This window comes from Neolamprologus brichardi, unplaced genomic scaffold (assembly GCF_056152115.1).
Source record: "Neolamprologus brichardi isolate AB-2024 unplaced genomic scaffold, ASM5615211v1 NODE_ptg000008l+_length_2720982_cov_1, whole genome shotgun sequence".
In the NCBI taxonomy this organism is placed as follows: domain Eukaryota; kingdom Metazoa; phylum Chordata; class Actinopteri; order Cichliformes; family Cichlidae; genus Neolamprologus; species Neolamprologus brichardi.
Window position 1 is genome coordinate 1,921,287 of NW_028270135.1, and position 17,788 is coordinate 1,939,074.

A 17,788-nucleotide genomic window follows, 5' to 3' on the forward strand; every position below is an offset into this window, starting at 1 on the left:
TTTGATACACATGCCATGAGGTCACTGCTGTGATATTTTGTTTGTTTTTATTTCATTTATTGCACACCTTTCTGATAAAACTCTGTGTCACAACCATAGTGCGTCAACACCAAAGTTGATGTAATCGAAGATTTCTTTTTTCTTTTTTGTAAAAAGAGCTTCATTTAGGTAGATTGTAGAGGCCATAAGCAAATGATGAAAAACAAGATGGCTTCTGTCAGAAAAACATGTGTTATGAGAGAAAGTCGGGTATTTTGTCATCACATAAGATGTCAACACCATCAGGATTTTTGTCTGACAGTGTTGACCCTTTTTTTAATGGTGTTGACAAATGTCACAAAAGTGTCCTATTAATCAATTATATTAAGTTTTTTTTACTAATATTTCAGTCATATTACTTCCTGTGTATTTTACTGATATTTCTGCTTCACAGATGTGTCAAATATTATCAAATTTGCCTTATCTTGAATCTCATTGTTTATGTATACTTTATTAATCCTGTAGGAAAATGCTTAGTCCTCTGCATTTAACCCATTCACTCAGTGATGCAGTGGGCAGCTACCAATCCAGGATAGCCGCTGTTCGTTGGATTTGAATGCCCAACCTTTCGATCATGTGGCATCTACTGAGCTAGCTGTGCCTCGAGAGCTGTTCTTTAAGTGATGATGTATGAATCCTGCTTCCGGGCCTAAACTACTCTGTGTTTATTAAGCCTGTTGTGCTGTTAAAATGTTTTAATGCTTTTTATCTTGTTCTATTACATCTGAACAAGCCCCTAAAAACAGTCAGAGATCACTGTCAGCCTAACCAACGGGAACCCTCACGTTAACTTTTATCAAGTGGAAAAAAGTTAGCATTCATCCTCCAGCTTCACTGTGTTTATGTTATGCTAACATAGCTGTTTCGCTAGCAATCACGTAGCACATCATTATATACCAGCTAGCCCAACTTCAGTAACCTGACAATAGTCACTGCTGTTTAGTTTTCTGTCTCCATTTATGTTGGAAGTGGTAGCAGAGCTGGTATATCATGTTCAGGTGGAAACAAGCAATCTAACTTTAACTCTGTTAAATTTCATATATTTTGTTTTCATGGATGCCTGGATGTTACACCTGGTAGAGCCACACTGATCATTTTATTAAAGATGAAAGAATTTAGACAGTTTGTAACTCTCAGTGATGCCACAGAGTTCCTTTGACTTTGGGATCTGCAGCGGAGTTTGGACCTGGAAACGGCTAATGACATAAACTTAATGGCCGGATAGCATTTCTATTGCTTAATGCATAATTGTGTTGTGAATATTCATCCTTAATCTGTGAAAAAGCATAAGGTTCAGAAAAATTATAGTAATTACAAAATGGTACATTTCAGGCTAGAATAGCAAAGGGGAAGCTGTCAGTAGAGGAACGAAAGAGAAGGAACAGGGATGATCAAAAAAGAAGGAGAGAAAAAATTAACAGCCAGCCTGAGTTGAAAAAAGAGTTTCTCATAAAGGAAAGAGAAAGATGGAGAAATAGAGTGAAAGAGGGAAAAATAAAGAACATCAGTGATCTGAAAGAAAGAGAAAAAAAGCAGAAGAGAAGGTTTTGGAAACAAGCACAGAGAGACAAAAGGAGAGAAATTACAGCGGGGTCTAAACACACAACCACAGAGTACTTTAGGAATCAAGGAGGAGTAGGCAGCTACTTGCTGGTGAACTATTAAGATGTAGAACTTGACATGTGCAAAAACAGAATTGTTATGATGTGTCTTGTGATATTACAAAGGTTGTTAAGGTTTAATTGTCATTTTGAAAGAAATAATATCTTGTTTTCTACTAGAGTGTCACCACCGTCAGCACCTTGTCAACTCCATAATATGGAGTTTTTGTTTATTTTTCTCTTTTGGAGAACCATATAGTTTCCTCCCTCATGATCTTCCAATAAAAATACGTAATTTTCTCAATAAATGTGTAATTTGCATGCTGCTTAATATGACTGTTTCTTATACAGATTTAATACAAGCTTCTGAAAATATGTATGACTGTAACTCTAATAATAAAAAGCCAAAACAATCTTACTTTCAAATGTGGTATAATTAATTGAAAACATATGTGCATAAACAATAGAATAGAGAAGCTGCTAATAGTCAAAAGAGCTGAAACAACTTAATTTAAAATATATATTTTTGCATTTCTTTGTGTCTCACGGTGTTGACAAAAACCTTGCACTTCTCCAGCAAAAACATAAATTAACATAGAATGTTACACCTGGAAGATTGTACCAAAACATGGTGAGACAGCCAAAACTTTGTGTAACAATTATATGTAAATATGTTTTTGAAAAATCAAAAAATATATTTTAGAAAATTAAAACCTGTTTTGTCCCTAATCTCAGGAATCACTGATCTGTAAACTGAAACGTTGGCCCAGGAACAAGGTATTGAACTCAACTATAGATTTGAAGAATTGTTACACTCAGTTACACTGTGTAACACTGTTACACTGTTACACCAAAAAGCCCTGCTGTCCGAACAGGGCTTTTTGGTAAATGCCACCTACATGCTAAAATACCTGCATTCTGGACATGTATTCAAATTAATTAAAATGATAAAAATTGTAACCTGATGATTTACAAAAAGGCCATGGCACCACTCAGTATTTATTTATTTATTACTTCTTTCAATAATTGTCAAGACCCTTCCTGTCTAATAACATAAAGCATTAAACTTTGGGTTTACGACAAATTAAGCCATCGCCATATTGTTATGAACATGTACATGTAGAATATCTTAAATGGCATCGTAAAATAGCATTTTTCTGTTCTTACCTACTGGCTGGTAGCCCTGCCTCGTAGGACCTCCAAATGGGTTACGACTGCCAAAGGAGCCGCTGTCAATGGACCCATATGACATCCTGCCTGATGGTTGCTGCAGTGTCAGCTGCACGCGACTGGGGAGGAAACAATAACCGGAATCAAACAAAAGAACGTAATTCATTTCCACTTTGGTCTTCTTCTAGTGTAAAATGAAATGCACTCTGAGAACTGACATTAGGTGACAACGTACACATGGGTTGTATGATGTATTTGTAGATGTAAACCGTGTACAGATGGAATCATAAGAGAAAATAAAATTCCTACTAGAGTTATTTTCTGATCTCTGTCGAGAACCAGTGATGTGACTGTTGCTGAATATGGGATAGTTCTTACTATAAAGAATGAAAAAAACATAAGGGCACATACAACATACTTGCAGCATCTGCAGTTAGCAGTAGCATCCATAATTGTACAATACCAATGTAGTCGATGGATTAAAAATAAGGTTTTGCGTGTCAAAGTAATGCTCATATCTATTCTAGTATGAAAACATTCTACAACTGACTGAAGCTTTCAACAAAATTTGAAGAAACAACAGCTCAGTATATCCAACGTGCCTATGTCTGTGTTGTAGAGAGAGCTGAAGTAGGGCTGCTTAAACTGTTACCAGCCAAACTCTCATAGAATAGTACTTTGCGACTCAAGGCAGGTCTAGACTGCACTGATTCAAGCAACAGAACTGCAAGGAAAGACTCCTGCTTATGTTAAAGGTAGAAATTTATAGTGAGTACAACTGTAAATAGAGCAATGACTCACTTTCTGTAAAGAAACCATTTGAAGGCAAAGAAAACACAAGAACACAAGGACTTTATTTATTCAGGTCAAATGGAAATCACATCACCAAATGATAGTATCTTAACATTGCTTCATGTTATTCGTTACTAATTAATATTTAGTCTTTAACATGAATTTTGGGTAACTATAGCATGTCAGGACGTTGTTTCACATTGCTACTTCATGTTTGCTTATTCCACAGTTGTGGCTCCCTCTCCCTTCCATATGGCTCGCAGCAATTTGGAGTGGCTAACTCTAGACCTTTAGTGGAAATGTCTTTCTCATTGCCTGTGTACAACTCAACTCTGTGGCGTTATAGACTTACACACTTCATCCATTGCTTAGATTCCTATAAAATGCTCTATTCTGCCGTATATCTGCCTTTACATTGTTCCTACAGCTTGAAATAAGGTCATAAGATGGCAAGCCTATCACTCTTTACAGCAGAGACATGGCAACATGCTCCATTGATGTGCAGATTGCCACTGGAATGAACATTTTATTTCATGAATTGTCTTGTTTCATACTATGCTGGACTCTTGTAGTGACAATTACAGCTAATTTGTGAATATGATCTTTCTTACTTTATCATCAAATTCCTTTACTTGAAAGAGCACTGTTGGTTATATGTAGGTAGTACATTTTAAAGGAACTGGAGCAGCTGAATCCTTCTAACATGCAAGGACTAAAAACATAAGTATTTCAGTGTCTTTAGGATGTTAACCCATAGCCCACTAGAAAAGTAAAAGAGTAGTGGGCAGAGAATACTTCTCTGAATGCTACAGAAAAGGTCAAAGAATCATGTGAACATGTGTTTCACCAGCGGCCAGAGTCACACAGATGATGCTGAAATCAACAAATCTCTCCGACTGCTTCAGCATGCCTACCAAAGGTCAGAATGTGATACTGGTCAAAGGGCCAAAACTTCTTCTCTGACCGTGAAAGACAAGCATTCAGACAAGCAGGAGAATATGATTACACACTGGAGTCACTGAGCTGCCCATTGTTGTGATGAAGCCAGTGAATCGGGCCTATAGGACTGGCATAATGAGAGCAAAGTGGGACAGATACAGATTCACTGGGCCACGAGAAGGTTTAATCCGATTAATTTTCATTGAGAAGGGAGATTAATTACTTTTGGCAGTCCATAAACAATCTTCACTCTGCTTGATTTCAAGCCCAGTGACTGTGACACACATCCCTTATGAAGTGTGGACATGCACCATTTCTGTCTGCATGTAATGTGGATGGATGCACATTCGCATTCACACAAATCTGAATAAACCTCACCCTTCCACCAATGAGAGGAAATATAAATCCCCCACTTGGTTCAGTTAGCTTCTCAGACAAGTAGAAATTGAGGTCAGAGTGGTGGTGAAACTTAAAAATCATTGCTGTGCTATTACTCATGCACATGATGGCATCATCCCTGGTGATGTCACCAGAGCCTGCCCTGTCCTCAGAATCCCAGCAGTCTGTCACATCATCATCACTGTGGTTAAAAGTGAGGCCAAGAGCTGCTTCTGTTCTCTTATTGATAAGTAATCATTTATACAGACACATTTGCACAAGGAATGAAGTTGTCATAAAGCCAGACTGAGACAATGTCATTTTGCCTCTTTGACTAGCCTGTGTATAAACGGCTTTAACGTTGTGGTTCAACCATTGTTAAGTTAAACATACAGCATGAAACCACTGAGTTTAGATAAGGTGCTAAACACTCCTTTACCCTCTTGCAGGTTTTTGCCTTTAAGTTTCTTGTTTTGTTGTTTAGCTGAAACTACGTGCACAGAGCTGCAATTAAGTCTACATCAGTCAAGATAGGAGAGAATGTACTGACAGCTGCTGATTCTCAGCACAGACTGGATGGACATGATGCCGCATTAACAGCATGCTGAGCGAAACACCTCAGGAATTGGTGATTTATTTTTTTTATTTATATTTTTTAGCATGTGGCAATCTTCGGGAGCAAAAGCTTTTTAATAAATTTGTCGGATAGTGCAAAATCACAACAGCAGTTGCTCTCAGGTGATTTATCCTGTAAAGTAAAGACCCTATAGCAGGGGTGTCAAACTCATTTTACATCACGGGCTGCATACAGCCCACTTTGACCTAAGTGGGCCGAACCAGTGAAACTCCCCTTTCTGTCAGTGTAAAGAAGTTACACATTTAACTGTTTTTCTACATACCATACCACCTTTATTTATAAAGCACTTTAACATAAAACCAGAGTTCACAAAGTGCTGTACATGCTAATAGCATAAGTAAGGAAAATTAAAATGAGATAAGATAAGATAAAATAAATAACTAAAAAACTAAAATAAATTGAAACATGTTAAAACAAATTGAGTCAACCCCTCTAATCAATGCCAAAGGCTTCAGCGAATAAATATGTTTTAAGAAGACTTTTAAATTCAGAAAGAGAAGAGGCCTGTCTAACATGCAAGGGTAGATCATTCCACAACTTTGGAGCAACTACAGCAAAAGCACGATCACCTTTAAATTTATACTTAGTTTATCTTATGGTACGGTACCTTAAGGAGCTGCTGATTGGCGGACCTAAGGGAATGGGCAGGTGTATATGGTTGTAGTAGCTCCGAGAGGTGGGGGGGGGGGCAGGCCATTAAGAGATTTAAAAGCAAATAAGAGAATTTTAAAAACAATCCTAAAATGTACAGGTAGCCAGTGGAGTGAAATTAAAATTGGGGTAATGTGCTCAGACTTTTTTGTTCCAGTTAAAAGACGTGCTGCAGCATTTTGCACAACCTGCAGGCGCCTAATGGACGCATCACTAACCCCAAAATAAAGTGCGTTACAATAATCCAGCCTAGAAGTAACAAAGGCATGGATTACTGTCTCAAAATGCTGTTTCGATAAGATAGGCTTTATTTTGGCTAATTCCCTCAAATGAAAAAAGCTAGATCCTACAACAGCTCTGACCTGGCTTTCAAGTTTAAGATTTGCCTCTATTTTAACTCCCAGATTAGTGATGACTGGTTTAACATACTGTGCCAGCGAACCAAGATCTATAATATTGGCCTCAGAAGCGCCACCAAAAACCATCACTTCTGTTTTCTGTTCATTAAAATTCAAAGTTCAAAGCCATCCAGGCCCTTATTCCATCAAGGCATCTGAGCAGCGGGTCTACTGAGAAGCCATTTATCTTTTTAAGTGGGAAATAAATCTGGGAGTCATCAGCATAGCAGTGGAAAGAAATCCCATGTTTCCTGAAAATAGACCCAAGGGGTAGGAGATATAGAGAGGAAAGAAGCGGGCCTAAAACTGAACCCTGTGGGACCCCACATTGAAGAGAAGCAGCAAAGGATACAAACTCCCCGAGTTTCACAGAGAAAGTTGGCTCTGCCAAATAGGATCTGAACCACTGCAGTGCGGTACTCCTAATACCCACCAACTGCTCTAAATGGGAAATTAAAATATTATGATCCACTGTATCAAAAGCAGCAGTTAAATCTAACAGCACGATAATAACACAGTCACCTGAGTCATTTGCCAAAAACACATCATTAAAAACTCATAAAAGGGCAGATTCGGTACTATGTAAAGCTTTAAAACCAGATTGGAAAACTTCTAAAATACCGTGTTCTTCTAGGAAGGACATTAATTGCTTGTGAACTACCTTTTCAAGAATCTCTGAGATAAAAGGCAGTTTGGAAATAGGTCTGTAATTCGCAATAATATCAGGATCAAGAGCAGGTTTCTTGAGTAGAGGCTGAATCACTGCATGTTTGAGATTGACAGGTACAACACCAGAGGACAGACTACTATTTACAATGGATTGTACAGCTGATGCTATAGTGAGAAAAACCTCTTTGAAAAATCGAGGAGGGAGAGCATCATAAGGGGAACCTGAGGGCTTCATGTGAGCAACCAACTCCTGCAGGCAGAGCAAGGAAACTCGAACCTGTCAAAGACAGCAGAACTAGGGACAGGGGTAGAAGGGTGGAGAACGGACTGGGAAGTCTGCGCTTTGACAGACAGCACTTTATCAATAAAAAAGTGTAGGAAGTTTTCATAAATTTCCTGAGAGGACTCGACACCAGTCTGTGGAGCATGAAGGACCATGTCAATAGTCTTAAATAAGACATGAGGCTTACGACAATTTGCCTGAATAATAGCAGCAAAATGTTTCCTCTTAGCATCTTTTACAGTTTTCTGGTAAAAATTCCAGTACTCTTGTAACATTTGGTATGACACCTGAAGTTGATCCTTCTTCCATTTACGTTCAGCTCTCCTACACTTTCTTCTGGCAGCCCGGGTGTCTTCATTCAGCCAGGGTTCAGATTTGGCTTTTACTTGCTTAAGCTTAAAGGGGGGCACTGAATCTAAAACAGTTTGGCAGACAGAGTAAAACCATGTACTCAGCTCTTCTGTATGATGTTTTGTGTGACTTGTCTCTCTGGCTTGGTTTTGAAATGTATGCTCCTCTAATTATTGCATATGAAATCAGGAAGGCCGCCGTTCTGATTAAAAACAATAGAGAACTGTCCAGCAGAGGAAGGGTTAAAAATACGACAGCACCTAGCAGCAACAAGAGGAAGATTAACTTTGGTACAAGGAAGGAAAACCTCAAACAAGACAGGCCTATGGTCTGACCATACAATATCACAAACCTCTAAGTTAGAGACAGGTAAATTGCGAGTTAAAACAAGATCCAACGTGTGCCCATATTTTTGTGTAGGCACAGACACAGATTGCACAAGATCAAAAGAGTCAATAAGATTTAAAAAGTCCTTTGCCATTGGCTTGTCAGGGCAGCACACGTGAATATTGAAGTCCCCAATAATAATACATGATAAAGAAAAAGCTGTGACAAAGAAAGAAATCTGTCAGCAAATTGTAAGAAAGAAAAGTGTAAACTTACAGAAAAGTATCTCATTGCTTAGACTGACCATATTTTTTGTTAACTAAATGTGGAGGAGTGGCGGCTCTACTCTGAGCCCCTCCCGGATGGCTGAACCTCTTACCCTATCTCTAAGGGAGAGGCCAGCCACCCTTTGGAGGAAGCTCATTTCGGCTGCTTGTATCCGCGATCTCGTTCTTTCGGTCACTACCCACAGCTCGTGGCCATAGGTGAGGGTAGGGACGTAGATCGACCGGTAAATTGAGAGCTTCAGTTTTTGCACTCAGCTCCCTCTTCACCACGACGGACCGGTGCAGCGTCTGCATCACTGTGGCCACAGCACCAATCCATCTGTCAATCTCCGGCTCCCTTCTCCCATCACTGAACAAGACCCCGAGATACTTGAACTCCTCCACTTGGGGCAGGAACTCATCTAGCGGACAAACTCTCCTTTCCAGCACCCTGGCATAGACTTTTCCAGGGAGGCTGAGGTGTGTGATCCCCCTGTAGTTGGAACACACCCTCCGGTCTCCCTTCTTAATGATGGGGACCACCACCCCGGTCTGCCAGTCCAGGGGTACTGCCCCTGGTCTCCATGCAACATTGTAGAGGCGTGTCAACCAGGACAGCCCTACAATGTCCAGAGCCTTCAGGAACTCGGGGCGGACCTCATCCATACCAGGGGCTCTGCCACCAAGGACCTGTTTAACTGCCTCAGTGACCTTGCCCCCGGAAATTGGCGGGTCATCCCCCTCATCCCCAGACTCTGCTTCCTCCTCGGAAGACGTGTCAGTGGGAATAAGGAGGTCCTCAAAGTATTCCTTCCACTGCCCAACAATTTTCTCAGTCGAAGTCAGCAGCGCTGGGCCAGCACTATACACAGTGCAGGTAGAGCACTGCTTTCCCCTCCTGAGACGCCTGACGGTTTGCCAGAATCTCTTCAAGGCAGTCCGAAAGTCTTTTTCCATGGCCTCTCCGAACTCCTCCCACACCCGAGTTTTTGCTTCAGCCACTGGCCGAGCAGCATTCTCTTTGGCCTGTCGATACCTGTCGGCTGCCTCTGGAGTCCCACAGGCTAACCAAGCCCAATAGGACTCCTTCTTCAGCCTGGTGGCTCCCTTCACCTCTGGTGTCCACCATTTGGTTTGGGGGTTACCACCACGACAGGCACCAACCACCTTGCAGCTGCAGCTCAATGCAGCAGCTTCAGCAATGGAGATGCTGAACATGGTCCATTCGGACTCAATGTCCCCAGTCTCCCTCGGAATGCTGTTGAGGCTCTGCCGGAGGTGTGCGTTGAAGATCTGACGGACTGGGGCCTCTGCTAGGCGTTCCCAGCACACCCTCACTATGCATTTAGGTGCACCGGGTCTGCCCAGCGTCCTTCCCTGCCACCTGATCCAACTCACCACCAGGTGGTGATCAGTTGACAGCTCAGCCCCTCTCTTTACCCGAGTGTCCAGAACATATGGTTGCAGGTCTGGTGATACGATTACAAAATCGATCATCGACCTGCGGCCTAGAGCGTCCTGGTGCCACGTGCACTTATGGACACTCTTATGTTCAAACAAGGTGTTCGTTATGGCCAAACTGTGATTTGCACAGAAGTCCAATAACAAAACACCGCTCAGGTTCAGATCAGGGAGGCCATTCCTCCCAATCACGCCCCTCCAGGTCTTGCTGTCGTTACCCACGTGAGCATTGAAGTCTCCCAGCAGGACAACATAGTCTCCAGGTGAAGCACCCTCCAGCACTCCACACAGGGACTCTAAGAAGGCTGGGTACTCTGAACTGCCACTCGGCGCATAAGCGCAGATGACAGTCAAGACCCGTTCCCCGACCCTAAGGTGCAGGGAACAAACCCTCTCATCCACCGGGAAGAACCCCAACGTACAGGCAGCAAGCCGGGGGGATATTAGCATACCCACGCCAGCCCGCCGCCTCTCACCAGGGGCAACTCCAGACTGAGACAGAGTCCAGCCCCTCTCCAGGAGACTGGTTCCAGAGCCCAAGCCATGCGTAGAGGTGAGCCCGACTACATCTAGCCGGTACCTTTCAACCTCACGCACTAACTCAACGGTATGATATGGCCCAGCTCTAGTTTACACAGCACCATTCTTGCCTGAAAATATCTTAAAAGTTTATTTTGTGATCCAGAAAGAGTAATATTTCAAACTCCGCCACTCTGCGTTCCTTCGCCACTGCCTCGTTTGAGTTTTGGACGAAATGCATTCTGGGATATTGCATTTCATAATTTTGAGCTGATTGGAGACCAAAACAGCCAATCAGGATTTTTTGCATCCAAGTCTGTGATTGGTTGAGCGAAAGAGTTGAACCGCACAGACAGAAATGTTGAGAGCGCAAGCTACACATTGCGATCAAGCGCAAATGCAAAAACTGAGCGAGAGGGGCTCCTATTCTGTGTGTATATGGATAATTGCAAACACTGAAATACATTTTTTGCAAGCAGCAATGAATTTTGATCACTCAAATTTAGGTTTTCTTCGCTCAAAATAAATTTCTCCTCAAAATGCAACACTTGCACCAGCAATTTTATTTTACGTGCGTTCAAAATAGTTTATGTGCGCTCAGAATAGTGGCACAAAAATAACGCCATACTTGTTGACAGTGAAAATCCTGACTTTGAGATGCATTATTACAAGAAACATAAATTATAAAGGCTAATGTAACAAAAATAGCACATATCTTGAATTGCAAGAATTTACAATTTCCATCAGTGCTTGGAAAAAAAAAGATTTTCTTGTAGTAAACATGTGGCTTTGATGCAATTTCACAACACACAAAAATTCCAAAGATTTTTCTAACACATCAAATGCCTCCTTTGAATGAAGACAGCCTTTCCTTTTAGAGGAAAATAAGCCCTTACACTGGTAAACAGAGTAGATGTGAGGTAGAGTGGTGTGCACCCCTGTGTGACACTGCAGGACACAGAAGGATGGTAAATGCAGGCCTGGCAGGGCAGAATGACTGGATCCGCAGCTACTCGACACCCCCACTGGTTTCATTCAGTTCCCTACTCCTTTCACAGCTGTCATTATCAGCAACACAAGGCTTAGCTTAGCCTGAGCAGGCAACTGAGCAGAAATAAGCCTACGCCCTGGACACAAATGCTGCATTTATCACAAACAAGCAAGGGCCAACCTGAGATGGAACTGTGAGTGAGCATGTATAAATATGTGTGTGTGCGTCTGTGTGTATATGAAGGCTGATGTGATCAAATTGTTAAAAAAAAAAGTGCTGATATTATCAACCATAATAGTTAACTTTTTATACATATAAATACACACATAATCTTATATATATATATATATATACACACACACACACACATACATATATATATTATAATAGTGCTGCACAATTATTTTGATCTGCATTAACATCAGAACTTTTATAGAGAGAGTACTGCCTTCACATTTGTACAAATATTTGCATAAATATAAAATATAATGCAAAATAAAAGCGACGGTGCACTGCTCTCACTTTTATATAGTGCTACAGTAACATAAAAAATATCTAAAACTTCCTTCATTGTAGCTACGCAATGGATGTGACTGGGCAAAGAGATAATGCTTCGTTTGTCCAGTAAGTTGTCCATTTTCCTGAAGACTTTGTTAGACATTGTGGTTAGTGGACATTTATATTTGGCCAAATTGAATGGCGCGAAATTGGTGATTTCAGTGCATCCTGATGCTTTGTGCAGGCTCACTTTTATGGACAGCTGACTTTATGTTGGATGATTCACGTTGGCAGCCATTGCATTGTCTTTCTTGACCTTCACACATCAATTGAACTATAGTTTGTGCATATGATTTGTTCCTGCCACTCGCCCTAAATCCATGTATTTCCACACAACAGATGATGATCCACTTCAAGGGACAAGCTCTTCACCTTCTGCTGTGGTAGACACTTGATTGTCGCTGTGTGTCTTTTTAAGGCAGAGTTATTGAACCAGACTAGTCCAGGACATTTTAAGCTGTACAGTGCACTGATTTAGAGCGTGATTTGCTCTTGCTTTGTGTTTACTGATGGAGCACACATTTTCAGGATCACTCATTCATGCTCATGTAATTGTGGGAGGCAACAATCATGATTGTGGTTTAAATGTAAGTAATTGCGCATCCCTAATATATAATATTTAGAGTTTCTCAATCACTGCCATTAAGCATCAGAAACATATGAACTCTTTCTGTGTAAGGCATTTGGGCATCAGCAGGTTGCTGCTATTTGAGCATTTAGGATTTGGCAGGTGGGGAAATTTCACTCACTGTAATTTCCAGTGAGTGCCAAGCCTCCTCCTTTAATGACTGCCATTATTCAGAAACGAATGTGGCGGTGACCATGACCAGTGTGCCCTCCACCAGTGTACTTTAAACTGTACAATAGAAATTAACCCAGTTTGGCAAAAAATATTTCTTTAACTATCTGTGCACATGGTATTGACTGAAAGCACACAACTGACCACCAGGCTGCAGCCCATAAAAAGTTGCCTTGAAAGGAGTTTGTACTAAAATGCCTGTCAGTTTGAAATACTCAACAAAAGACACAGGTAACGAGTAACAACATTCCAGATTGTTCCAGCCCACTGTCTAGTCAGAAAGTGGAACCTACACGACTGCCAACATGTGCAATTATTTCACCTCTAAGTCATGCCATTTCAGCATCTGCTGCATCAGCTACTAATAATACATTTCAGTCATTATACAGTAGGAAAACATCTCTCTTTCATGAGCCCACATCTGGACAGAAGCTAAAGAAGCAGAAGCCGGTGGTATCAGTGAACTGCATCTTCTCAGTAGCAAACAACAGACTACACAGAAAAAATAGGTTAGTGAACTAAGTGCAGAACAAAATATTTGTGTCAGGTGGTGGAGAAGAGTGAAAAGAGGAAAATACAGTGATGTGATGGATGTCAACTGTTTGTTAACAAGCTCATCACATCAAGTAAAACAGAGAAGATGCTGAGCCCATTCCCCAGAGGTGTCAATTAGTGCAATTTGTCAAAACTGTTCTGTTCATTTGCACAACATGTTCAAAATGGCCACAACAGAAGCTTTCAGTGCCGAAACCTAACCAGCCAGTGAAAATGAAAGTAAGAAGTGAGAGGAAAACATCAGAGTACAAAAAACAATGGTCCCAGCATGACATGGAACTACAGCTTCCTGGCCCATAAACCTGCAAAATGTCACCACCTCTCTTCTTCCAGTCTGATGTAGACATTGTTGGTCTCTAACATGGACTTGTTATTTGTCATTGTCAAATACTGCCATGGCCAGTGTGCATGCATGTTGACATTGCATGCAACAATCATCTGACAAAGCTGTTATATTACGTGATGAGTTCAAATGTATTGATGAATCCCAAAAATTGCTTTTCACAGCACACACTCACCTAAGGAACCATATACCAAAAGTTAACAGAAGGCAAATAGGATGTTTCACATCGGTTGCATGAGCTAAAAAAATAATTAACAGCAAATCATTACCAACAATATCAATGTATTAACACTGGAGTTATTGGACTTGACCCGACAAAGACCTGTGAATGAACACAAATAGTCAAAAAATAGTCTTAGTCCGAGGGGAACCTGCACATATCCAAACCAACCTGATAGAGCAATGAATTTTTAACCAGGGATGGCGGTAAAGAGACTCAAACATTAATTCAAAAAATCTAAAGTTATCATAGTTAATATTAGGTATGTCACTGGGTATGGTATACCTGTGCTGCAACACATGCTTTATCCATTTTCTTGCAGAATTCGATATTACATTGTTAATATGAAGCATTAATATGAAGTGTAGCATCCATATAAGCTTGTTGTCATCTGTGTCTGTACCATAAATTTCTATAACTTTTGATATATCCACTACTCTATCCATGTCTATAATTACTAAACCCCCACACACAAGCACACACTGACATACAGCGATTACTTCTAACACTGCTTTCTTCTTTTATATTATAAGAGATAGACAGCACATGACAGCTTGTCCATAATTTATCAGACATACCAAGCAGGCAGGTAAAAGCATCATCATTTTTGTTTTGTTAAATTACTAGTTTAATACTGATGTGAATGAACTGATTGCAACTGCTTCTGGAGGAAATCAATCTGATTTCTGACTATACAGACCACCAGCTGGCTCCTACAATTAAGGCAGGGTGAAGCACAACACCTGTTCCTTAGTTAGGGTGGGGGCTGTTCTGAGAGTGTGGACACTGACTGTTCAATATATTTAATAAAAGGCCATGGCAGGCCCATATATCAGCTTATCTCCTCTAACCCTTAGAGTGTGTGTAATATATGCCAGAATATTTCTGTGCATACCAAGAACTCCAAAGCATCATACCAATTGTGCACTTATTCAAGAAGACTGAACAATGAATAGACCTATTTAAAACAGCAGTGTGACCAGGGTCAGTGTTAGTATAATCAGATTCTTATCAGTAGTCTGGAATCATTTCAGTGAAACATGATGGCCATTAAGACTGTAGGGCTGGATCTTCAAGACAAGACTGACCCTAATCAGCTTGCTAATTTTGAGATCTAAAACATCACGATTTCCAACTCAGATTGAAGTTCCCTGTCTAATTATCACTCTCGCACAGCACAATTAAGTGACTTGGGTCAATGAATATACAAATGTTAGATATGATTCATTTACCAACCCAGAAATGTCTAATGGAATCATATTCTACAGTGTTCAGTAATCGCTCTCATTTAAACCCAATGGTTTATATGTGGCTGTGGGCAGGTCAAACAGCTCTTTGATAGTGGGTAATATGCAATGTACTACTGCTTCATAGATAATTAAATTATGCACTGCGGTGCTTTGAGATATGTGTTAGCATAGCTAACATTCATGCTAACATGATAACAAACAACAATTCTAATGTTGAATTTTGGAAGGAATAAAAAACATTTTAGACAACTTAAAATTCATCCTCCAGAATATCCACATGTTCCAGATGAGGTGTTAAAATATTTTATTCTGGGCTGACCAACTGAAATCTTCCAGTATTTTGCAGACATCCCAGTGTATTCTGTTCATCTGGACATTTTGTTTTCAGTAGGGAAAATGTTTCATCCTTCCTTCCTTACCCAGATGACTGAGAATGCATCAAACTGTTTTGCTGACACATTCACCGTTTCCAGATGATGAACGGGAATTCATGGGTCAGAATGGGGGATTTTTCTTAGACATTGATGACTTAAAACCCCATTTGGCTGGTGATGCTAACATCTTCACTCCACAAATGTAGCTTTTTCTACTCCCTCTACACAAACTTTTTTTAGGTCCTCCCATTGTGCAGATAAATGATTTTAATTGATGACTGTAGAGTAATGCAACGAATTGCTAGAGAAATTATGTTTACAGTAACATACTGCTTTGCAACACATTATACCCAACAGTGCTTCTGATTAACATTAAATAAACATTAGTAACCATATTTTCTCCAAAGAGAAATAAAATATATCAACATCATCATTGTATGGCTGCTCATATTACAGTAACTATTAACATTTACTAGGATCCTGGCAATAGGATTAATGTTAGAGGTGGAGGGATGGGATAGGTTTAGTCTTTTTTATTTATTTTCTACCAATTTAGCGCACCAAAATATAAACCGTATAGCAGAAGAACTATAATGTTAAAATGCATGTGTAAGACCTGACATTTAAAATTTGGCATTTTCTAAAATATACTGATTTAACATATTGCTAAGTTTCAATAAGGAGGTTTGACTATGTACATGTAAACCCTCTGAGCCAAAAATTCAGGCTCCAGACTGCTCAAAACACTATGTGTCAGACAGTTTTCTGCCCCTGGCTCTGTATGATGTCAGACATAGTTCAAGGGGCACAGTCAGAAGAAAGTTACCTTTAAGGTAGGAGAGAACGAACTGAGGGGCTGGACCAAGGCACAATATAAGAGCAATAACAATGACATTAAAAAGTGAATAATGTAAACCTCCTTTAGTGATAAAGAACACAAATACTGATAATAGCAGAAGAAGTCCACTTTAACTGACTAAATTTAGTTCTTTTGAATATATTTTAGGTATTTAACTTTATTTAATCAAGGAGAGCACAATGTTACATGATAAAACAATGCAACCATTATTTTGTACAAAGGTTTTGCAAAGGAGATGCATGTTAAAAATAGTGTCATGGTCCGCCAGTCCTCGCTGGTCAACCTGCCATGTCTGCGTTGTTTTTTGGTGTTGGTCTTCAATATTCAACTAAACTCATTCTTAGCAACCATACCCACCAATGTAAGGCTTTCATTGACGCAGGTGCAGTGCAAAATTTAATTAACCAGTCACTTGCTAAAGAATTAAACCATCTGTTAATACTGCTTTCTGAACCCTTGCAGGTTTTAGCATTAAATGGTGCCAAGCTCACTGAAATCACCCATCACACTCAGGCCATTCAACTTTTCTTATCAGGTAACCATGTTGTGAAATTAGTTTCTTTCTGTTTGACACAAACAACACACACAATCCCCAGATAGACTGGTCAAAGGGCTGTATTGCTGGATGGAGCCTGTGGTGCCATGAGAAGTGTCTGCGCTCAGCCACACCCAGTATCTCATCCTCCACGCCATCCGAATCCTTCAAGTTACCTGATTTGTTTCCTGTTCTGGCGGTCTACCATGACTTCGGTCTATCATGGCTTCTTTAGCAAAGACTTTCCTGCTCTGTCCCTCCCTCCACAACGTCCGTACGTCTTGGGATAGATCTGCTCCCTGGTGCTTTGCTTCCCACTATTCACCTGAACTCTTTCAGGGGACCATTATGTTCACTAAGCTGGATCTAAGGAATGCTTACCATTTGGTCAAGATAAGGGTGGGAGACGAATGGGAGCCTTCAATACTCACCTCTGACATTTCAAGTACTTGTATTGTAGAAGTATTGAAGAATATCATTAACTACAGAACATGAGAATCACATCCGCTAAGTCCTGCTGGGCCTGTTGTAGAACCAGCTGTTCGTCAAAGGAGAGCAATGTGAGTTTAAAGTTCAGTCTGTCTCTTTTTTGGGGTATATTGTGGAGCAAGGTCAGCTTTCGGCTGATCTGGCCAAGATTACGGCCGTTGTGGAATGGCTTCGCCAATTTCTACAGACATTATATTTGAGACTTAAGTCTAATTGTTCTGCCTTTGACATACTTTGCCTCTCCCAGTGGCGCAACAAGCCTTTGACCAACTCAAACAGAGGTTCGCCTCCGCACCTATTTTGGTTCAGCCTGACCTCTCTCAACCATTTGTTG

At 40.5% G+C, this 17,788-nt stretch overlaps 1 protein-coding gene across 2 annotated transcripts in view; it reads right to left on the reverse strand.

Annotated features, from left to right (window-relative positions):
- Positions 1–17,788, reverse strand: part of tsnare1 (T-SNARE Domain Containing 1) — a 250,202-nt gene that overhangs the window by 189,297 nt on the left and 43,117 nt on the right. For both annotated transcript variants that reach the window (XM_087837141.1, XM_035913745.2), the window contains exon 2: positions 2,808–2,929. In XM_087837141.1, the coding sequence (XP_087693267.1) occupies positions 2,808–2,892 (85 nt within the window). In that variant the 5' untranslated portion in view covers positions 2,893–2,929. The remainder of the gene's footprint in view (positions 1–2,807; positions 2,930–17,788) is intronic.